Here is a 22,619-nt window from a genome sequence, read left to right on the forward strand (position 1 = left end):
GATATTTCCCTACCTGCTACACGAAACTAGGAACACACGACCCACCTCTCACACTGACATCCTCACGCCTCTCTCACTCTTCCTCCTCTTCCTCTCCTTCCTTCCCCACACGCGATGGGACGATCCTGACGCTGGTGTGACGACTCGTGTTCGCGAGGCTTCTACCCGCCTTGCCCCTCGCGTCTCGACACCACCCCGAAATGGCGTCCTCACCGGCGGAGGGCGTCTCAATACGGACGATCAGGCTCAAAGTGTTGTACACTTTCGATGTTGAGCAAAAGGATAATCACCTGGCGAGGTGGCCTCATCCCGTGGACGTACAGACAGCCTTCGTTGACGACCTAAATCAGATCGGCGTCATCGACCTCCGAACGTGTTTGGAAGCTATCACCACCGCGAGCCCGGAGCTCACCACACATCCCGAGAATGACTATACTGTCTATGCATATGACTACTCAGAACCCGATACACCGTTGGTGGGACAGGGAATGCTGTCCAGAGCACTTGCCAACCAAGACCAGGGCGCAGGCGGCGACAATGAAGCCATGGTGACGGGCAAGCTCACCAAGAATGTTATGGGTCTATTCTCAAAGAACGCGCAAGAGATGCTCGAGGTCAGACTTCGGCTAACACCGGTGAGCACCTTTGCACCAGCAAGGTATCGCTCGGGAAGTGTCAGTTCCCAAGACGGCAGTCGACCGCAGTGGAGCAACAGCTCCTCGACACAAACTATGCCTTCATCGACATCGCCGGTTGATACCTCGGGTCTTGAAGCGATGCAGAGGATGCTTAGTCGAGAGAACGTGCCGAGCTCTGGGCCAATCAGCAGACCTGGTACGCCCAACGCGTCACAAATCTTGAATGCTCCGACGAGACAGGCTGGGACCTCGTCTCGTCCCAGCTCACGGGCTGGAACGCGTCAAACAACATCTCACGCGCGTCGTGACTCTTTCAACTCTGGGTACTATAGTGGGGACGAGAACGTCGAGGACGGCCCGGCAAGAAAGCGAGCAAAAATAACCAAAGTCGATTGGCCTACCAAGTCCGACCTCAACATCGAAAGACAGCCGGAATCATTACGTGTCGCGGCAAGCATTGCGTCGAGTGTGCGTCTTCAACGTCCGATAGCGATCAATCCGGCGATCACAACCCAAGGAATCCTTTCGACGGAGGAACCAGTCCGCCCGCCTACACCAGTACCAGCGTCTAGGTCAAAGCCACGTGGCCGATCAGTACGGCCAAGAAAGAATCCTCTAAGCAACCTCGTTCATGGAGCCCAGATCCGAGGGTCTTCTCCCAGTCCAGAATCAGCGCCTCGACCCGACCTTCTCAATATACCTGTCGCCTCTCCAGAAGACACTCGAGCACGAAGCCTTTCCAGCACTCCCGCAAACATCCCCTCATCCCCTCCAGTCATGCCCGAACAGCAACATTCAATGATCACCAGTCCTGCGCTTCCGCCTCTGGCTGATCACGGCCATGATTCGGGCTTTCTAAGTGAAACGCTTGACGAACTTTTCGGAGATGACCAGACACTCCAGTTCGAGGATTTCATAATTGACAAGCCAGATGGCGAAGGATGTGATGAGACACGAGAGCGGAGCAAGAACACTGCTAATTTGTACCCTTTGGTCTTTGGCGATGGTAATGTGTTTGAAGATCGATCCGCAATCCAACCAAAGCCTCACATGATCCCGCCTCCTCTTCCCATGTCATCGCGGCCGGTAGCTAGAGCACAGTCATATACACCTGCTCTACGGACTAGCACATCGTCCCCCAGATTGGCACCAGCACCTATCCCAAGAGCTCGCCAGATCATGGAGGAACAGCGAGATCAACAACGTATGAAAACAATAGCTCCGGCACCACTGCCAAAGAGCGATCCGCCGGCGAGGATGTTTCAACGTTCACAGACATGGGCACCAGACAGTGATGCGCTCATGTCAGATGCGCCTACGGGGGAAGAATCCAGAGCCAAAGCTGCATCCAGGAAGAAAGTGGGCAAAGAACAGACCAAAGCAAGGTTGGAGAACGCAATTGCTAATGGGGAGATGCCACCTTTCTGCGACAATTGCGGATCCATCGAAACCCCAGCGTGGCGACGTGCTTACGCTAAGACCTTTGACTGTGCATGGGACGATGTTGAAACATCCCTGGACCAAGGCGAATGTTGTTACAAGGAGATTCTTGCGCATAACCCTGATGGGAGCGTGAAGACCTTCAGAGGGTACAAGGTGGAAAGAAGACCGGGAGACGAGGTAGACGAGTGGACGTCGATTACTTTGTGCAATCGTGAGTGCCTGACTCCATAGACATGACAAGTAACTAACCTATCTAGCGTGCGGCCTATGGTTCCACAAGCAAAAGTGTCCACGCCCGCCCGAAAAGTGGCAGAAAAAAGATCCAAAGGAAAGGGGCAAGCGAAAGCGAAATACCAACTCTTCTTCAAAGGCTGTGAAGAAAGCCAATGGAAACTCAAATCTGAAGAGTGACGCCCAAACCCCAGCGAGTGATGACTCTTCACCGGCCGATTTCGCAACCGAAGCTCCGGATGCTGAAGAAAACGAAAATGAAGCAACAAATAACGATGACTACATGGCTGACAATGTTGAACCACAATTGCCTCAAATGCCGCACACGTTCAGAGCTAGTAGTGCTGAACCTGGACCAAGGGGATTGCAGGCAAGCTTTCGCCATCGAGCCCACGGAAGGCAGGTTCAGTCAAGCCCTGGACAGGCACATGGATCCGAAGGAGTACCCATCGAGATAGATCTGACACCAAAGCCCGTACGGAGGCAGCTCTTTCCGTCGCCAGACAAAGTACAGGTCCGGTCTGATCCAGGCCCAGCCACGTCGTCTTCCAAAGCCACAATTAGCCTTCCCGCATTCGTCCGACGGAGTCCAAGGCTCAACAAGACCAGAGATGTCTTTGCGCTGTCAGCAGGGGTTGTTGAGATATCTGCGGATGGGAAAGAAAATATCGCTCCAGCCCCAGCACCTACTGTCGTGGACGACGGCCTCGCTGATCTGTTCGAGGAGGGGCCTGCTGATGTGGAATTGCCTCCTATGACTCCGACTCCAAAGAGGCGCTCTGAACGATTGCTGCTGAAGACTCCCTCGAAGACACCTCAACGTCAATTCGGCGCTGGCTTGTCACCCAATGCTGGATTGCACCCTAACTTCCGCACTCCCAAGGCAAAGTCAGCAACACATCCGGCACTGACAGCGCTGTTAGGCACCGCTCATAAGGATGTGCTGGAAATGACTCCTTTTTCGCGATCAATCCACGACGCGTTGACTAGTGATCTTCCGCTACCGTTGGAGTTGCCTGAGGAAAACAAATCTCTCCTACGTGGCTCATCGAAGAAAAGTACTCCGAACAAGGCGCTCTGCTTTGACTTTCCTGACTTGCCATCTCTCAAGAACTCTTCCCCAATGTCGAACGAGCAGTTGGTCAATTTCAGCTTCTCTGAGTTGACGACGGACCAATTACACAGCGATTGCAATGATCCTTTTCACGCCAATGTCACGATGCCCAGTTCGCCACCTCCAGGATTGTTCAGCTTTTTGGACACCCACGAGCACGCTTTGTGGGATGGTATGCTTTCAGTGAATGGAACTCCCCACGATGGGCAACCGACATATCCGGACCCAGACACTGAAGGCCTGACCGGAACAACAAAGCTTTCTCATTTATTAAGGAGAAGTCCTAGGAAACCACACGCGCAATGAACGAGCTGTGGCCAGCGTGGCCATGGCAGTCTGACTTGGTGGAAATCGAATTGCTTCGACTGTATGCGTCTATGATTGATTGTGTATTGCGGAGTTGGAAGAGGCTTTAACGTCAGGGGCTTATGACATGGATGATACCAGAAATAAGGATCCTTGTCCAGTGTTACCACACCGCTGGTCATTCTCGCCAGCAGACTTTTCATAAGTAATATGATGGATCTTTGTAGTACAGCACTTCGAGCTCTGAGCTCTAACTACTATGTCAATCTTTTCCCCTAACGCCTCATCTCGTGCGTGACCCAAGCTAGAAAATGACCCATTGTGATGCTGTACCTCAATGTCCGGTGTCCGTACCGGCTTCGCCATCATCATAAAAGATGCTCTTGTAGCGATGTGTAGAGTCCACCACAGCTTCGTAGAGTTTGAGATCCGGTAATTGCCCTTGTTCATTTCGCGGCCACTCTGTGCTGCTCAGCACTCGCAACCCAAGACCATGTCCTCCCTCGATGTTGACGACTTTCCCGACAACCTCGTACATCGAACCCACTGAAAGGTGAGAGTCTCTGCTCGCAGTCAGCCCCTTGGAACCTTTGGGCAAATTCCATGTAACCTTTACCTGTTCAGCAGGATTGTGACTGCGTCGTTTAAGCAGGTCAGCGTGGCCTGGTCCCCACTTACGGTGCTGATGATCCCCATAATGCGGACGGTGTTATGAGCACTGCTACCGGGGGCGAAGGCATGGAGATGCGCCGGCAGAATCCGAGGAGTTGACATGGAACCGCTCATCTTGAGAGAGTTTGCTGTTTGCTGTTTGATGTTGTCGGCTTGCGTTCAATCTGCGCGGGGTCGGTCTCTTGTCGGCTTGCGTTCAATCTGCGCGAGGGTCGGTCTCTCTATGCTGACGCCTGCGGGTATGTATCAAAACGCCTTCCATCGCAAGGACCGCAGGCAGAACGCGTCGAGCGTGTCGTACTTAAAATTACGTGTTGTTGGGCTTACTCCACCGTTTTGGAGCTTGTTGCCACTACGGCAGAACATTGGGCGTGAGGCCTAAGGCCGAGGTGCTACACTTGCACCCGGGCCTAAGCCTGAGGGCAAATAGGGCCTGAGCCCCTCAGAACATCACGCAAGTACCTCCGTACTGTATGCCATAAGCTGTGGTGAGGTACCTAGTAGTTATTAATGTTGGTAGGCAGTCCACCAATTGCCGCGGTGGGCTGGTGGCTCTCATTTATCGATCCGCAGTACGGAGTACAGTAATTAAGCTGAACGTATCCGTACTCCGTAATAGTCAGTTCCTGTTCTAACCCTCTCCGCTCAGCCCATCAAATCGACTGACACAATCTTAGATGACTACATCAAGGAAGGGCAAAGCACCGGAACGAGGAACCGCGTCTACGTCTTCTGCAAAGAGAAAGATTGACGACGAGGACAGGGTTGCTTCCACCGCCTCCAAGAAACCCCGAGTCTCCATTGCCGACCTCCTGTCATCCCAGCAAAGCAACAGTTGGAATGATAACAGTCGAACCAGCCAGGCCGACGGGAACAGTGACGGAAACCTGAGAAAGATGGGAACCACTACTCCACAACCGGCGAAGACCTCATACGCCAACATGTATTCGTTTACGCCTTCCAAATCCGTCACGAGTAACGTCGTCGACTTAACGGCCTCACCCTCGTCTCCCGAGTCACAGAAGAGGAAAGCATCATTCGCCAACCCGAGAACACCTTTCAATCCTCACCAAGGGCCTAGGAAATTGGTCGTGAAGAACCTTCGGACTGTTCCTCGGATAGACCCTGCGCAGTACTTTGAGCAGATATGGGTGCAAGAGGACAAGGCTCTTGATGCCATCTTCAACAAGGAGAAAGAAGCATATTCGTTAGAAGAACTCTACAAGGGTGCCGAGAATGTCTGTCGGCAGGGCAATGCCCCGGAACTGTACAACCGGCTGGGCAAGAAGTGCGAATTACACCTTATCGAGCATGTGAGGGATGGCATTCGGCGAGATGAGGAAAGCTCTCCGGACGCCGAAGTTCTCCGGGCTTTTGTCAATGCTTGGACAACATGGCAGAAGCAGTTGTTGACAGTCCGGCAGATCTTCTACTATTTGGATCAAACATACCTGCTACGGTCCGCAGACAACCCAAGTATCACACAGATGGGATTGATCAAGTTCAGATCTTGCGTCTTTCAAGACCAGTTCATCAGGCAGAAGGTCCTGTCCGGGGTCGTCACACTCATCGACTCTGATAGGGGAGGAAATCTGAGCGAGAACGAAACCAGTCTCTTACGCCAATCCATCGACGCGTTGCATGAGTTGAGCATTTACACGGGCGACTTCGAGCCTGTGTTCGTCTCGACTACCGAACAGTACTTCAGGACATGGCGCCAAACGAAAGCCAACAAGGACGATCTTTCTGACTACGTCAACAACTGTACTGATCTTCTTACCCGCGAGATGTCTCGATGCGATTTCTTGACATTTGATCGAAGTACAAGAGCGCTCGTCGCAGATCTCTTTGACAATATTCTGATCGAAGAGGAACTCGATGTCCTTACCAACGGTGACAGTATATTAGATCTTTTCGAGGACGACAAATACGAAGAGCTGGAGCGACTCTACACGCTGCTACAGCGCAAGAGACATGGAGAGATACTTGCTCCCCCCTTCAGCAAATTCGTCGAGACAGAAGGATCCCTGATCGTGTTCGACGAAAAGCGAGAGTCGGAGATGGTGGTTCGGCTGCTCGAGTTCAAGAGCAGGCTCGACCATTTTCTCAAATACTCCTTCCAAAACAACGAGGTCATCGGGAATGCGCTGCATAAAGCATTCGAGACTTTTATCAACAAGACCAAGAAGTCGCAGTCAAACTGGGATACGGACAACGCCAAACCAGGAGAAATGATAGCGAAGCACGTCGATCTGTTGCTCAAGGGTGGAGTGAAAGCTATTCCACGTCTCCAAACACGTCGAATGGATCCATCAAAGCCCGAAGAGGAGCATGATTTCGATGATGCGCCAGGGGGCGAGGATGCCGAAATCAACCAGCATCTGTCCAATGCGCTGGACCTCTTTCGTTTTGTCCACGGCAAGGCTGTATTTGAGGCATTCTACAAAAAAGATCTGGCTCGTCGTCTGCTCATGGGTCGGAGCGCATCATTCGACGCCGAAAGAAATATGCTCACGCGCCTGAAGAACGAATGCGGCGCTGCCTTCACGCATAACCTCGAATCAATGTTTAAAGACATGGATCTGGCTCGCGAGGAGATGATGTCGTACAAGCAACTCCTAGACGATCGAGGCATCAAGCCGAGTCCAGACCTACAAGTCAATGTCCTGTCTGCTTCTGCGTGGCCCACGTACCCAGACGTCGCCGTCAACATTCCATCCGAGATAGCAAAGGTCATGGAGGACTTTGAGACACACTACAAGTCCAAACATAGCGGACGGAAGCTCACCTGGAAGCATTCCCTCGCACATTGCCAGCTGCGCGCAAATTTCCCACGCGGATACAAAGAGCTGGTCGTCTCAGGCTTCCAAGCTGTTGTTTTACTGCTTTTCAACGACATCCCGGTCGATAAACACTTGTCGTACGCAGAGATCAAGGCCTCGACTGGCCTTGTCGATGCGGAGCTACGCCGGACCGTGCAGTCGCTTGCGTGTGCAAAGTACCATGTTCTCAAGAAGCATCCGAAAGGGCGGGATGTCAACGACACCGACACCTTCACCTTCAACGCGGCATTCGTTGACGCCAAAATGCGCATCAAGATCAACCAGATCCAGCTGAAAGAGACGAAGGAGGAGAACAAGGAAACACACGAACGCGTCGCGGCCGATCGGCACTACGAGACCCAGGCGGCCATTGTACGCATCATGAAGAGTCGCAAGAAGATCAGCCACAACGAACTGATCGTCGAAGTCATCAAAGCAACCATGTCTCGCGGCGTCCTGGACCAGGCTGACATCAAGCGAAACATCGAAAAGTAAGTTACTCGATCCTCGGTATACTCTGATTACCCACCCAGTCGTCCCGTTTCCAGTTTTGGTCTTTGACATGCGACTGGGACCGCTGCTGACATTGCCATCTACCATCTAGGCTGATCGAGAAGGATTACATGGAGCGCGAGGAGGGCAACACCTATTCCTATGTAGCCTGATGTGGCGTTTGATCCACAGTGACGGCTCTGTCGGTCACCGAAGTCCTGCCTCTGAAGTTTTCCGTCTGTTTCCGGCCCGGCGCATTGGAGACGAGGTTATTTATTGCACATAGCCACCAATACACAAACGAAGACATGAGCAGTACTGGTACTATCACTCCGTACCGTTTGCACGTAACGTATATTAGCAAATTGATGTTGATGCGACCACTGTTCATGGCTGTGGACTCTGGACTCCTCGGGTCCTTGTAGCGGCGCGTCAGTGCGAATCGAACTCATGATGAGATTCCTCGTACTCGTACTAGGTAGAGCAGTGAAGTTCGAACTAGCCAGCTATTTCGAGATATGTAGTGTAGCACGTAGCATTATTAAAGACTAGGTTATGGTGAGAGGATACACCACAGGGATTTGTGCATCATTATGGGCGGCCGGAACCAGATTGGGGCGAGCACAGACTACCTTAGTCCATAACATGAACATGTTATCAAAACTCCAACACGTCGACGTGGTACCACAAGCCTCACAATGCGCCGGCACTTCTTTCTACGTATTTCCGAGTCCGAATCCACCAACAAGTAGAATGTAGCACACCGTGAAGGAGAGCCATGAGAAAGGCTAAACTTCAAAGATACGGGCGGTGCTGGGACCGATCGCCTTCCACCTAGGTAAACGTTGCCTAGTGTCTCTCATCAGGACGGCCAGACGAGCTCCTGCCATCTCCATAATGCTATTTGATGGTCAGCTCCATTTACGATGACAGTCAGAGGACGACAAGACAAACCTTCTTCCTCAATGCTGCGAGTCGCTTCTTCTTGGTGTGGGTGTTGATATAGGTGCCGATGCAGAAACCGACAATGTTGAAGAACGGAACCCACGTTTGTTCCGGGAGGAATTTTTGGGCAAAAGCCAGAGCAATTGGAGATGTGATCCAGCTGACCTTCATGACAGGCCAGAAACCAGCACGGACGGTGGCACGGATCTGGTGCCAGGTACGTGCGCCAGCAATGACGGCCATAGAGGCTAGATATATGGTATTCTGGATTGGAGAAATCTACAAGGGACTGTTAGGAGGCAAGCGCGGTCATGCGGATTGATATGGGATGCGTACCACCAAATTGCTGGTCAAGATCTGGAGGATCTTTGCCTTTAAGCTTGTGCGGCCTGCGAAGACCCATTGAAGAAAGCCGATGAGAAAATGGCCCATGGGCGCACTGACGAAGGAGCCATAGATGGCCATCTTGGGAATCCTCGAGCTGAAGTAGTGGCCATGCTTGCTGCGGTCATGGGCAAGCCACGAGGCTAGAAGTTCTTGCAGAGCAGATAATGTCCCCGAGGTCAACATCTTTGTGCGCAGCGGATTTGATTGGAGCTGTTTGAGGTAGGCCTATCATGTAACAATGAGTATTCCACGCAATGCTTCTCGAACAATGGCGATGCGTACAGCAAGATAGCCAGTCTGTTGCTTTCCACCTGTTAGAGCTTCACCGAGCTTGTGCGCTGTGCTCTCATTACGGCCACCCGGGACCAGAGGCGCCGTTGTTCGGATTTGCTCTTTCTCAAACTTGACCGACATGGTGGTTGATGCGCCTGCGAGGGTTGAGGCTTGATCGCGAAGACCGAGGTGAAAAGGAAGGCAGGATAGGATCTGTCACAGTGTATCAGCAGAGGAGTCTGCCACTTGTTTAACGGGGGTCAGTAATGACGGAGGGGTCCTGGTCGGGGTTGACGGGAGTGTTGTTGACAAAAGCAAGATGACCGAGGCTGGGTGTGGCGGCCGTGTGGGGGTGAACAGGGACAGCATAACATACAACACCGGCAAGAGGTGGCGAGTGGGTGTGGAGCGAGGTTGACGAGGATCTGTTTCAACAGTGTCGAGTGTAGAGGAGTGATGTTGACGATGGAGGAATATGGCGGAGGAGTGGGAGAGTGGGAGAGTGGAAGGAAACGCGTTCCTGCGACGGGAGGAGCGCGAAAGGGTAAGATGCGATACGGGCAACGGGCACTTGAGACACGAAGCCAGCAGGATGAGGTTGGCCGGGCGTCGGCAACGCAGATGAGCACGGCTGGGGATCTTTCAGTCTAGTCTGTACTCCGTAATCTGTATCCGTACGGAGGATTCTGTAGGCTGTATTTGGTGGCATGGCGAGTGCCAGGCGCCAGGCGGCTGCTTGGGCTACTTACAACTTAGTCCTTGGGCCTAACTCAGAACTAACTGCTAAGCCGGTAGCTAGTGGCTAGCGCCACCAATGGTAACGCTTAACATTCCTCCGTACTCCGTATTACGGAAGACTGACATAAAAAGTCGTCAACTCTCTCGGAGCCCACCGCGCAGCCGAAGCACGTGATCTCCAGCATTAGTACTACTAGTACTACTATTACTACGACTTCCTCAAGTTTCTTTCGTACTGCCACCGCCAGGAGGACTTGCTCGAGTTGTACAGAGTACGGACAAGCGTCTCAGTAGCTACTAGCCATTACGTTGGGAGAACGGTGCCTACCATGTGAGTCAATGGGGCTGCAAAATGTATTTTGAATGATGGCCCATTGTCCTCGACCCTGTACTGGCCGATGGCTGATGGCTGATGGCTGACGGCGGCGTGGTCTGGAATGGGGCTGGCTGCCAGTGGTCCATGGATGGAGTCAAAGCCCAACATAGAAGAACAGTGGAAGGACTCAAGTGGAAAGTGACATACACGGCAAGGTCAGTCTGGCCGGACGAGATGCAAGGTGAAGGAGACTTTGTTCCTAAGGCTCCATGACCAAGGAGCGAGGAGCGACAGAGGATGCATCCATCAATTTTCATTCACTGCCGCACCCTCTGTTGACTGGCAGCTTGTTTCCCTCTCGTCTCAACTGCGCTTTCCTCTCATGTGGGTTTCCAGCCTTTGTCGCATCACAGTCTGCGTTCTGCGTTCTGCAATGCGTTGTTGTTGTTTTCCCTTTGCTTCGTTGATTCGATCTCGACCATTGCCCAAGTTTTGTGCTCTCAGCTTTCGGTGACTCGCAAGTGCGAAAGCCGGCAGCCTGATCATGCCTCCACGCAGAGTTCCTCACGAAAAACGCCATCCATGTACTCACATCACCATGACGCGTCTATACGACCCTCTGGGCTCCTTCACATGCTCCGTATGCAGCAAGCACCCCAATGTCGGCTGGCTGTATCGCTGCACACAAGATCACAGTGGCTTCCTGCCCGAGTTCGATTTCACGAGCCAGACCGCCCCCGCAAACAGGCCTGCTGTTACTCTTGACTTTAATGCACACTGTCTCAGTCCCTCAATTGTAAAGGCAATTGAGGACGGGCAATACACAAGCGACCAGGTCAAAACTTTGATAAAGCAAAAAGAGAGAGTTAGGGAGGCCATTTTCGGCGCAGGTGGTCGACCTCCTACTTCCTCAACTTCGACCACCACCTCATCTTCATCCGAGGGTACGTTTTCGATTTTGCCTCAAAGCACCACCTTCTCAACAAATTCTACCGCTTCGCTTGACGAAGAGATCAAGGCAGCATATGATTGGAAAGAATTGCAGAAAGCGTGGATGTCAGAGCCATCAGTACCTCCTCCCGAGTACCAATCTACGCAACCACCATCGAGTCCTTCTGGACTCTCTCGAGGCACAACCTTACCCGCCGACCAAATTTGTGACTTCAAAGTCTGTCCTAACTGCCGCCCAACCTATCGCGAGCGTGCCTGCCAGTCTCTTAACCACATATTGAACAATCCAGTGCAGCTTCCCCCGATATGGGAATTGGAGAATCGCAAATTGTCTGATGCCAGAACCGTCGCTGCGATTGAGCTGCCAGCACTTCCGCGATTCTATGCTCAAACCACTCCTAACTCATTTCAATCCCACCACAGCGTCCCTGAAATGAGCGTTGACCTAGAAGATGGGTCAATATCGGGCCAGCAGGTCGGCGATGCACATTCTGTGCGCAAGCGGAGTGGCTTCCGACAGACGGTCAGGAAGGCTTTAGCAAGAGCTCGACTTGAAGATTCTTCGACTCCGTCCACTGTTAGCGATACTGACTCTAGCCTTGGTTCAAATACTAACACGTCGCGACCGTCTCGCTCTCTCATATTCAGACGCAGAAGACCGCGTCCTACCCTGTCGTGTGTCGAAACCCGTGGTCGGATTGTTGATACCAGTGCACTGCAAGATTCAGTCCTGCTGATGCTGGCCACCAACACTCCTTTGCCGCATACACCAACGATGAGCAGCCATCAACTGAATCGACTCGCAGATCAGAGCACAGAGCAGACTCTCTATGGAACTGCCTTGCAGACTGCAGGCCTTATGGCTCATGCTTAGATCTGCCACGTCGGCGAAAGAGCAGTGAAAGAAATGAAGCATAGTGAATGGGAGAGAATGGCGTCCATACTGCTAAAACTTGTCCACGGGGGACGTGGTGGAATACTGAGACAAAAATCCAGGATTCATGGGTTACAGATACAACTGAGCTGGAAGTGTTTCGGAGGCAACGCATGTCACAAAGTATCATGTATTTTTGGCCTCGACCACGCCAGGGTGCAGGCAGTATGCCGCTAGCTACGATAAGGAGCATGTCATTCACAGGTCGCAAAAAAAGATCGATCATCCTCTGTCTGTTTTGCATTGCATTTTTCTTGAGTTGTCAAACAAGACAACCAACACTAGATTAGAACTGGGAACAATCTCGTGCTCGTTGGACCCAATCTATCGGCGTACAAACTTCGAGCTACCGTCCATTAACAATTCGCTAGGCCAGCTAGCAGTCTGCATTTCCGGTTGATTTCGCTTTCGTTGTCGTCAGATCTCAAATCAAATCATTCAAGTCATTTTCATGAATCAGATCTCATGTGTCACCTTCCATTCGAGGGATATCTCTCCCCAACAATCTTCTGTTCCTTCTACTCCCGATACGCCGGCGGGGGATCGTGCAAATCATGCTCATAGTCATATTGGTCCCGGGCGTGACGACCCGAGAATGAATTTGACTTGGTCCTCGACTTCTCGTGCCCGTATAATCTATACCGCCCGGGCGTCTCGGCATCAAGTTCAGCAAAACCTTGTGGTGGTGGCGGACTGGAGAACGAGGGCCGCCCTTGGTCTGCAGCCATTGCCGCGGGCGTAACGTTGATCTGAGGCTGCGAGTAGCTGTGTTGCGGCTGGGTGTAGGTTGATGAAATGGAATGTCCCCACTGCTGCTGTCGCCCGTCGTTGCGGTTCTGGTCGCGGCTATCTGCGGTGTCTCGCCGCTTCTGCGGTTGGTTTGAGGTCTGAGTCTCGAGCATCTCGGGCGGGTACATGTTCGTCTGGACCTTGCCGGTCTTGAGGTCGATGTGCATTCCTGGCGGAGGGTACCAGGTCGCCGAGGGTTGGGGGGGCTGTGGAACAAAGACGTTGTTGCTGTTACCGTTGGGGCGTTGGACAGGTATTTGCTGTGGCCGTTGCGGTTGCTGCCACTGTTGCAGTTGCGGTTGCTGCTGCGGCCAAGTTCCCTGGCTCTGTAGCGGGGGATGGAACTGGGGTTGAGATGAAAAAGGATGTGGTTGTTGAGGAGGCTGCCATCCCGAAGGGGACGGCGTCACCAGCGGTGGACGATTCTGTGGCGGCGGCGCACTGTACGGTCGTGGAGGCCCAGCAGGGTGCGGAGGCGGCCTGAGCTGCTGCGAGGCCTGCTGTTGCTGTTGCTGATACTGAGGCCGGCTGGGTCGACTGGGCGGCGAGCCCTCGTACCGGCCGTGGTGGTGGTGGTCATGATCGTCGCGAGAATGGCGGCGCCTCCTGCGGCGCTTCTCACGCTCGCGTTGTCGCTCCCTCTCCTCCTCTTCGGCTTTACTGTCTTTCCCGATCTCCTTGAGGATATATCCTGCCGCAACGAGCTCCAGGCCGCCTAGGAGCACCATTTCGGTATACTGCGAGTATGGGGGGATGGGAATCGAAGGCCGAAGGCCGAGGGGTGGTAGTGGGGGGAATCCTCTGCTCTGGTAGAGGAGTATGGTCAAGGGCGTGAGGGAGACGTGCGAAGTGAACAGTGACCAGTGAATATTGCAAAGAAAGGGCAGTCGAAATATACAGAGGACAGAGGAGGGACAGCCTGCCACTGTGGGTGGTGGTGGTGAAGCCACATGACGCGCCTTGCCATCTATGATTATTATTAGTAACAGAGTAAGTACGTAGTAGGAGGCTGCCGGCAACTCGAGTTTGCTGGTGCCAGACTCATTCAGCTGCGGCTGAGGCGAGCAGCCAGACAGCCACGCGTTTAGGGGTGCCACCCGCCAGCCTCCAAAGCGAATCATGGCCGATGCCTGCCTGCGAAAACTGTTTTTTGCATTGTCGCTGGTGTCGCTTAAATCTTGCTTACTACTGCAACCTTACCTTACACCTTAACCTTTTGTCGTACCTTAGCACTGCAGTCAGTGGGAGGAGGCGGAAGGCTCAGCCTTTCCGATAGTGAAAAGATCTAATGAATACCAGCAATTGGCCTCTACCTCTACATACGCCTTCGCTTTATGGAAGAGATAAAACGCAACCCAAGTGCCGCCCCGTGTGACAAAACAACTGCTGCATCCGTCGACCAAAGTCACTGCCAGTGTCCTTGACCCAGTGCGGCAGCCTTCAACATGAGCGCTCCGACTGCTACAATATGAACAAAGCAGCCGCGCCGGCGACGAGAACACCAGCAGTGTTCCATGCCAATTGTCCCGCACCTCCCGCGAAAGCTGAAGGGCTCGCTGCTCCCGCTGATGCCGAACCTGTGGAGCCGCTGGCCAGCGAAGTGCCTGCAGCAGCAGTGGTCGCAGGGCTGGCGGAATTGATGACTGTGGTGCCTGGAATATTGGAGGCCCAGGTCGAGCCAGAGCCAACAGTGTATGTCGTTGAACCTGAGGTGATGATCGTGGTTGCGCTGGCCCACCCGTCGGTGCCCGTGGTGGTAGGTGGTGCCGTGCTGTTTCCGGGCGCTGATGATGAACCAGTCTGTTGAGACGGTGGCAGAATGATGACTGAGCCACTGGCGGTGGCGGAGCTGGTCGTGTTGGAGGGGGTCGCGCTGGAGCATTTCGGGTTCTCGAGGCAGGAGAATTGAGTGGAGTCTGGCATTCACATGTTAGACTTGATCCCGAAGGGCAAGGGCTATCTGATGCCGATGCCGATGTTTCCTTACATTGGTATTCACCAGTGCCGTCAACAATGATTAGCATGCCGTGATCCCCGCCGGGAGCCAAGTCGCACGGAACCGTCCAGTCGTAGGACTTCTGGCCGGCTGGTATGCCCGAAGCAATCGCCGTATCTGCCAGCACGCAGTTGGAAGGAGGACCACGGCAGAGAACAAGGCTCACGGTGACCCCATCGGTGGGATGTTCTTCGGGGTCCCAAGTGACGTTAAATTGCTTTCCTTGATTAACCGGCTGACCGGTCAGTGTACGGCATCGACATGAGCAGGAGCATGATCAACGTACATCACTCAGGGACGGGGTGAGCAGAGGACCCCACGTTAATGCCTTTGGCTGGGTGTAGGCATGCGCAAATGTGGCCAGGCCGGCGGCACAGAACGAGACGAGGACTGAACGCATCTTGATGAAGATACGTTGTTCAAGCTCTGAATCTGGGGTTCAGAGTTTGAAGGAGTGATTGAAATTTTGCGAGGTACTGGGTACTGTGGGATAGTGGCAGCGATGGATAATGACTGACTGTAGTGAGCGACGAGGTGAGATGAGCGACGGTGAACAGCAATGAAAGGTCAACAGGCCAGCTGAAGGTGATGAAAATCGAGTCAAGAAGAGAGATGAAAAGCAAACCTTCGGGGCCTGATACAGACTATCAAGTAGCAAAGAGTCAAAAGACCCATTTGACGCTGCTAGACATGGTTGGCGACGGTGTGGCTGCTCAGCCTCCGCTTCCCCCGTGTTTCATCCACTTGGGAAATTGGTGCGCGACGAGCCCCTGAAAAGGGAAAGGCATCGCATCGTGTCGAGGGACCAACGACAGATCTTGAAGGCGGTCTGGCCCCATTAAATATTGAATCTAGAAGACAGATCCAATCAGCTACCGACCGACGGGCTGGTATTGGTCTGCTCGCAATTGATTTTCTTCCCACAAGACGCATTGACATTGAACGCTTTTGCTGTTCACGGACGGCGTCTGTGATCTGTGGCCTGTGATCTGTGGTTCGTGGAGGAGAGCCCTGGCAAGTAGTAGTGGCAATGGAACAGAGCTAGCAACCAGGCTCAGGGAGACAGTAAGACATGACGATCCTCTGTTCCTCAATGGGATTTGGCTATGGTGTACGGAGTACTCCGTATAGCAGAACAGCCTGGACGGAATGACAGGAGAGGTTGAAGTTGATGAGGGACAAGGTAGAGAGAGGTAGAGGCAGAGGGAAGGGTAGAGGCGCAGGCGCAGGTGCAGGTATGTTGCGTCCTCGTCCTCGTGCAGAAGCTTGAACAATGATTGGTTTACGCCCACTGCATCGTATTAGGTACTGCACCGCACCGCACCTAATCTCACTCACCTCAATTCACACTCTCGAACGAGGCCTTCGCTCGTCGGACCAACACCGACTGCAGTCTCCCGCAGAGTCCCCCGGTCGCCATGATCCTGCACATCTTTTGACCCTTGGTGGGAGCTGATGTTACTGCGTCGAGCTCTTCGACGTCTCATGGAGACACACAGCAACGCCCCCACCAACACCGCCACCACCGCCACCACCGCCATCAGTCAGCAGCGCCGCCCGAAGGTAGTCAGTCGTAGCTCACCATGAACTCGGGCGAACCTGATGAGTCGCCGTCGAGCTCAAACGCCACTCCTACCCCCGCTCCCGTACCCTTCTCTGTCTCCCAAACCGGAACCCGGTGCCAGGATGGTGAAGACGCGGTCGAGCTGCCTACACTACATCACCACCGCCATCACCGCAGAGATGGCGACGAGGGATCTGAGCCGTCCGACAGCGACGGCGACGAAGAAAAGATATTCGTCAATCCGCTGAAGCGAGCCCGGCCAGAATATGAACATGGACGGTGCACACAAGAAGAGGAGGACGCCGTCGTGCGTAAGCTGGACCGCAAGCTCGTCTTGTTCCTGGGGTTTCTCTATATGCTGTCGTTTCTCGACCGGTCCAATATTGGCAATGCCCGAATCGCAGGCCTGGACAAGGACCTCTCGCTCTCGTCTTCACAGTACGATTGGCTCCTGACCGCCTTCTACATCACTTACATCGCCTTTGAATGGATGATTCTCCTGTACCGAGTTGTGCCCCCACACGTCTACATTTCCATGTGTGTGCTGTCCTGGGGCTTGGTCGCGAGCCTACAAAGTCTGACTACATCCTTCAAGGAACTGCTCATCCTGCGTGGGCTCCTGGGTATCACCGAGGCTGCCTTTGGCCCAGGCGTCCCCTTTTACATGACCTTCTTCTACAAGCGCTCCGAATTGGCGTACCGGGTTGGACTGCAGATCTCGGCTGCGCCATTGGCGACAAGTTTCGCGAGTTCTGTGGCCTGGGTCATTGTGAAAGTGAGCCAAAATGGGCCCATTGCACCGTGGCGGGTACTCTTCTTGGTTGAAGGGTTCCCGTCCATCATCACGGCTGTTGCGGCGTGGTACTACATTCCCGATTCTCCGGCGAAGGCCCCGTACCTAACGGCGCGAGAGCGCAAAGTTGCGGTGTGGAGACTTCAGGCAGAGCAACGTCAGTCACTTTCGCACGGCGCTGCCTCAGTGTCTGGCGGTCGTCGCCTCAACATCAAGGACATCCTCTCCACCATCCTCGATCCCAGATCATACCTCACCGCCCTCATGTTCCTCAGCGTGAACGTGTCCTTCAGTTCCCTCCCCGTCTTCCTCCCTACTATTATAAATAGCATGTCCTTCTCTCCTCTAACGTCGCAGGCCCTGGCCGCCCCGCCCTATCTTTTCGCCTTCATCTTCGTCCTTCTCGTAGGCCGATACAGCGACAAGATACCGGACTCACGCTCCACGTTCCTGATCGGCGCGGCGCTGCTCAGCGCTCTATCGTACGCCGGCATTGCCGTTGCAGGGTCCCTCCATGAAACCATCGGGGAAGCAGGCAGCATCACAATCCGCTATGTGGCCGTGTATGGCGCTGCGATGGGCTTGTTTGCATCGGTGACGCTGATCATCACGTGGACATTGAACAATCAGGCCACCGCGACGGGGAAAGGCACAGGCCTCACCATCCTGAACGTTGTCGGCCAATGCGGTCCCCTCATTGGCGTTCATATCTTTCCGAAAAGTCAGGGCCCCTTCTACATCCCGGGCATGGCTGTCTGCGCCGCCTTCATGGCTCTGGGCGTGGCCGGGTTGGCGGCTGTGTTGAGGCTCGTCCTGCAGCGTGAGAACAGCAGAAATGGATTCTCGCAGTTGCAAAGGAGCGATGAGTATGAACTCGTGAACTCATCCCTCGTGGCTGGGAAGTCGGAAGAGGAGGATGTGGATGGCCGGGCAGAGTCAGAAAGCGATCAAGAAACTTTGATTGGAGGAATGACAAAGGCCCAGGGAGAAAGCGCGGGGTTCCGATACATGCTCTGACCCGCAACTATTAGGTACTTTACTATTTGGAACTGAAGGCATCTACTCTCTACTTGGGTGTGTGGACAGGACGAGGTTGAATGAAGGACGAAGAAATGTAACGGAAGGAATGTCTGTTGACCTTACAGAAAAGTTCAAAAAATACATGTAGTCACTATTTGAAACTTCCTTTGAATGTCTTCGGTGCCGTCAATTTCAGCTCTAATATATACACATGGTTGACGCCTCGCACGACTTGGGGTTTCCTGCGAAGAACTCGGGCGTCCACACCAACCTTAGACGTCAAATACTAAACTCGGGAAAGATATTGGTATTGGTCTTGACGAATACAGCAATCCACCTCGGTTTCGATTTCTCATGACTTGTGGGTACCGGTCGAGCTATCACTTCCTCCAGAGCTTTTGGATTTCTCGCTGCCCAGTTTTTGCATCTGCTCAATGGTCAAGTTGTGCTTGTCGCCGTGAACGCTTTGCTCGCTTGAAGATGCCAGCTCAGGTTTCCATTCTCCTTTCCCGGTCTTTGCCTTTTCGACACTGTCAGACTTGTGGCGATCGATCTCGTGATGGCGGTCTTCGTTATCTTCATGCTCCACTAAGAGTCAGCGGCTGTTCGAGTTCGACCGAGAGAGCAAGGGTAGTGTAACGCAGGACTGACGAAACTTGCCAGTCTGATGGAAGGGAAGGAGATTGCAAAGGACAATGACAGTGCCAGTGCTGGCCTGCAGAAGGGTGACGACGGTGCATGTAGCCATACGGGGGAGGGAAGGAACGTACGGAGGTGATCTTCGCTCAGAGCTGCGCGGGCCGATGAAGTATGCAGAGCTGCAGCGGAACGCAAAGGGAAGACTCTCCCAACAGTAACCGTCCGCAGCGGGGTAAAGGTACGTGCGAGATGAGGCATGGTGAGATGTGAGATGCGTACGGTGCGGCCTCTCGAGAACTGGAATATAGAATATGGACACAGCGTCTCAATCCGATGATTTGGTTTCAGAACGATGTCGATGTGCGAGAATGAAACCTAAGGACAGTGGGAGGTTTTTATGAAGTGTAGTCCGTGGCTCTGGGGAAGAGCTTCCTACCCTACCCGTACACGGTTCGCCCATGATGGCGCGTCAGTGATGGGTGATGCCAGATGCCCCCGAAATTCATGACGTCGGTAGCAGTACCTAGCAGTAGTGGTAGGTGATAGGCACCTAATAGGTTTACCATGTAGGTCAGCGTGGGTCGTGACCTTGCGTCATCGAGGTCGCGCACCCCAACCAAGTTGAACGGCTATCATTTCCGTGCTTGAATTCGGCCGCGAAAACAAATCGTGATCCGGGGAGCGCGATCAGTCATTGGCTGGAAGGACGTAGTGAAGGATCACGTGATCAATCTTGTACATAATAGGGCACTCGCGCTGTGATGTCACCAGGATTAGGGATCCTCCTCGGTTCATCAACTAGAGTATTCTGTATTCTGTGCTCTGTACTGTACTGTACTTCTCCGGACTACCAGCTATAGGTACAGAGTACTAGGATACATTATGGTACAGTAGGCGCGAGGTTGGAGGTTGAAGGGACGACTGAGGTCACAGCCACGCAGAGCACAGTGACAGCAGGTTAAACCGAGATAGATATCTGGTTAGGGGGGAAAAACGGAATCCCCTATTATTATTATCATCACTCCCCTAGTAGTATCAGCCCCTGAGCCTTTCTGTTGTTGCTTGAGTCGCAACGTATAGCCCGGTATGGGTCAGTGTGCAATGTGTAAACATACTAGGTACTCTGTACAAACTACAGATACAAATATTGCTAGGTAATCACTACTTGGCCCGCAGTACGGGGGTTTGGGCTTGCTGAGATCGACTCAGGGGAACAGCATTCCTCTTCACGAGGCTACGATCACGTGCGTGCCAAGACACTTACCTAAGCACGCACAACATACATGGTGTACATGTACGTACCTATGGATACATGGACGGAGTACGATCATATGAGATATGAGCCGACTCCCCTCAACGCCTGGAATGAAGAGGCGCTGTGAGTCTATGCGCTACTGCTACCTACAGTATCATTCTCCATGGATAGGTGCAACGGTCTTTGCCCCTCCTGTCCCCTCGTTTCCCCTTCCCCGCGGGGAAATGGAGGAAGCGTGAAAGCGTGGAATGATCTCCGAGTCGCGTGGGGAAGATCGCTCTATGGAAGAACGCGGAGGATAGTTGCCGCACATGATGGTCACCGTCGGATTATGCAGATTACTGTGTCGGCATTGATACCCTTTCTGTATGGATGGGATAACCTGGAGCAAAGACAGACAGTCACACTGAAGTTGAAGGTGATGTATGCAGTCCCAAGAACAAACACCGTCTCAAATTGTTGAGCCGCCTGCCGCCATCTCCAATGCTGGAGTTCAGATAGCGAGTCCACAGATATCGACCGATATAAGAACTAGTGGAGTTCAAAAGCCGCACCCCAAAGTCCTCCTCGGTTATGTTTGTTGAAATACCGCTGAGCGCTGCTATGCCATCTTGATTCGTCGACTGAGACCACAATCATCATTTCCTGGAACCTTGGAGCTTGGAGTTACATAGGACCTTCTATTATCTCGACTTCAGATCTACAGAACATTTCGCGAAAACAAAAACAAATACAGATGGCCTCCACGACGATGAAGGCGGCTCGCTATCACCCTGTTCGTTTCCATCTTCCTCGGCCAAGGCAAGCGCTAACCCAGGCCAGGAGACGAATACATGCTCAATAGATGAGATCCCGATTCCAAACATCAATGAAAACGAGATCTTGGTCAAGGTCGCCTCGGCAGGCTTGTGTCATTCGGACCTGATGCTGTTTGACGGATCAATCCCTGCCACCGAGCCTGTGGTGATGGGCCACGAAGGCGTGGGCCACGTGGAGAAGCTCGGCGCCAACGTCAAGGGATTCAAGCCCGGCGACCGCATCGGGTTTTTGTATATCAAAGATGTCTGCTGTGAGCCAAGTGACCCCTTCCTTGGTGCCAGCGCACACACTCCCTCTCCTGCGGCAACATGACGCTGACCGCTTCCAAAAGTCGAGTGTGATGGATGTCTGGTGCACAATCTCAACTGCAAATTAGGCACGGCCAAAATCCAAGGATTTCAATGCGACGGCTTCTTCGCCGAGTATGCGGCCGTAGATTATCGTAACGCCATCATCCTCCCAGACAACCTCAGCATGGACAGCTCTGCCCCCTACTTCTGTGCTGGAATTACAGGTAAATATGGTTCTGGTTCTGATTCTGGTTCTTGTTCTTCCTGCTTCTTCTGCGTCGTTTAAAATTTACGCCATCAGCTGATTCAGAGGAATCCCCCGCAGCCTTTCACGGAGTCGATTCATGTGGGCTGAGCTCTGGCCAGTGGATGGTGATTGTGGGTTGCGGAGGTCTGGGCCAAATGGCCATCCGCTTCGCCAAAGCCATGGGATTGAAAGTCGTGGGCCTCGACATCAACGATGAAGTGCTCACAGCGGCCAAGGAGAGCGGAGCAGACGTCACAGTCAACAGCAGAAACGCCGACTTTGAAAAGCAAGTGAGAGATGCCACAGGGGGAGGGGCCGACGCCGCGGTGGTCTTCAGCGCCGCGCAGGCAGCCTACGATAGCGCGGCCAAGGTACTGCGAATTGGTGGCATTTTGATGGTAATCGGCCTGCCCTCGAAACCGATTCAGTTCTCCGCGTTGGACTTGATGAAAAAGCTGTATCAGATCCGAAGCGAAAGTACGGGCCCTCCACAACAGATGCCACGAGCGCTTGACTTCATCTCCAAGCACAATATCAAGCCCAGGGTCGAGCCGTATAAGCTTGAGCAGATCCACGAGATGATGGACCTGATGCGAAGTGGCAAGTCCAAGTCCCGCATGGCGGTGGTGTTCTAACCGCAGACCTCTGTTCCCTACCGAGGTCTATGTCTATGGTCTAAGGAAGTATCTGGTCTGTCTACGGTCTATGTCTATGGTCTATGGAAGCATCTGATCTGTCCTCGTTCTCGCTGAGGAGCCTGCTCTTCCCCGTAGATGTCTACATAGCGCCAGTGACAATCTAGACATATGGCTGGAGGCGGTACACATCATGAAAGGCTCTTCGTAACTCACACATGCTCAACTTAACTTCCGAGTCTATCAGTATGACAACAGGGCTGAAAAACACCCCTACCCCTTTTCTATTCGTCACCTCAGATGGAACCTA

The 22,619-nt window shown here is 53.2% G+C and overlaps 10 protein-coding genes across 10 annotated transcripts; 5 read left to right on the forward strand and 5 right to left on the reverse strand.

Moving 5' to 3' along the window:
* Positions 1–200: 200 nt before the first annotated feature.
* A1O3_05212 (uncharacterized protein) lies at positions 201–3,732 on the forward strand (the record flags this gene model as incomplete). The annotated part of the gene is made up of 2 exons (XM_007735338.1): positions 201–2,292; positions 2,339–3,732. The coding sequence occupies 2 exons, from the start codon at positions 201–203 to the stop codon at positions 3,730–3,732; spliced, it is 3,486 nt and encodes a 1,161-aa protein (XP_007733528.1).
* Positions 3,733–4,066: 334 nt separating this feature from the next.
* A1O3_05213 (uncharacterized protein) lies at positions 4,067–4,518 on the reverse strand (the record flags this gene model as incomplete). The annotated part of the gene is made up of 2 exons (XM_007735339.1): positions 4,067–4,295; positions 4,349–4,518. 2 exons carry the CDS (start codon positions 4,516–4,518, stop codon positions 4,067–4,069), a joined length of 399 nt encoding a protein of 132 aa, XP_007733529.1.
* A 563-nt stretch (positions 4,519–5,081) lies between these two features.
* A1O3_05214 (uncharacterized protein) lies at positions 5,082–7,891 on the forward strand (the record flags this gene model as incomplete). The annotated part of the gene is made up of 2 exons (XM_007735340.1): positions 5,082–7,717; positions 7,831–7,891. The coding sequence occupies 2 exons, from the start codon at positions 5,082–5,084 to the stop codon at positions 7,889–7,891; spliced, it is 2,697 nt and encodes an 898-aa protein (XP_007733530.1).
* Positions 7,892–8,567: 676 nt separating this feature from the next.
* A1O3_05215 (uncharacterized protein) lies at positions 8,568–9,464 on the reverse strand (the record flags this gene model as incomplete). Its single annotated transcript, XM_007735341.1, has 4 exons — positions 8,568–8,618; positions 8,673–8,942; positions 9,000–9,275; positions 9,333–9,464. 4 exons carry the CDS (start codon positions 9,462–9,464, stop codon positions 8,568–8,570), a joined length of 729 nt encoding a protein of 242 aa, XP_007733531.1.
* Positions 9,465–10,906: 1,442 nt separating this feature from the next.
* Positions 10,907–12,202, forward strand: A1O3_05216 (uncharacterized protein; the record flags this gene model as incomplete). The annotated part of the gene is made up of 1 exon (XM_007735342.1): positions 10,907–12,202. Exon 1 carries the CDS (start codon positions 10,922–10,924, stop codon positions 12,200–12,202), a length of 1,281 nt encoding a protein of 426 aa, XP_007733532.1. The 5' UTR covers positions 10,907–10,921.
* Positions 12,203–12,780: 578 nt separating this feature from the next.
* On the reverse strand, positions 12,781–13,779 carry A1O3_05217 (uncharacterized protein; the record flags this gene model as incomplete). The annotated part of the gene is made up of 1 exon (XM_007735343.1): positions 12,781–13,779. The coding sequence occupies one exon, from the start codon at positions 13,777–13,779 to the stop codon at positions 12,781–12,783; it is 999 nt and encodes a 332-aa protein (XP_007733533.1).
* Positions 13,780–14,512: 733 nt separating this feature from the next.
* On the reverse strand, positions 14,513–15,447 carry A1O3_05218 (uncharacterized protein; the record flags this gene model as incomplete). Its single annotated transcript, XM_007735344.1, has 3 exons — positions 14,513–14,967; positions 15,039–15,282; positions 15,334–15,447. 3 exons carry the CDS (start codon positions 15,445–15,447, stop codon positions 14,513–14,515), a joined length of 813 nt encoding a protein of 270 aa, XP_007733534.1.
* Positions 15,448–16,630: 1,183 nt separating this feature from the next.
* A1O3_05219 (uncharacterized protein) lies at positions 16,631–18,421 on the forward strand (the record flags this gene model as incomplete). Its single annotated transcript, XM_007735345.1, has 1 exon — positions 16,631–18,421. One exon carries the CDS (start codon positions 16,631–16,633, stop codon positions 18,419–18,421), a length of 1,791 nt encoding a protein of 596 aa, XP_007733535.1.
* A 355-nt stretch (positions 18,422–18,776) lies between these two features.
* A1O3_05220 (uncharacterized protein) lies at positions 18,777–19,321 on the reverse strand (the record flags this gene model as incomplete). Its single annotated transcript, XM_007735346.1, has 2 exons — positions 18,777–19,012; positions 19,195–19,321. The coding sequence occupies 2 exons, from the start codon at positions 19,319–19,321 to the stop codon at positions 18,777–18,779; spliced, it is 363 nt and encodes a 120-aa protein (XP_007733536.1).
* A 1,748-nt stretch (positions 19,322–21,069) lies between these two features.
* Positions 21,070–22,309, forward strand: A1O3_05221 (uncharacterized protein; the record flags this gene model as incomplete). The annotated part of the gene is made up of 4 exons (XM_007735347.1): positions 21,070–21,093; positions 21,141–21,387; positions 21,469–21,651; positions 21,753–22,309. 4 exons carry the CDS (start codon positions 21,070–21,072, stop codon positions 22,307–22,309), a joined length of 1,011 nt encoding a protein of 336 aa, XP_007733537.1.
* Positions 22,310–22,619: the final 310 nt, after the last annotated feature.

This window comes from Capronia epimyces (genome assembly GCF_000585565.1).
Source record: "Capronia epimyces CBS 606.96 chromosome Unknown aczIQ-supercont1.4, whole genome shotgun sequence".
Classification (NCBI taxonomy): domain Eukaryota; kingdom Fungi; phylum Ascomycota; class Eurotiomycetes; order Chaetothyriales; family Herpotrichiellaceae; genus Capronia; species Capronia epimyces.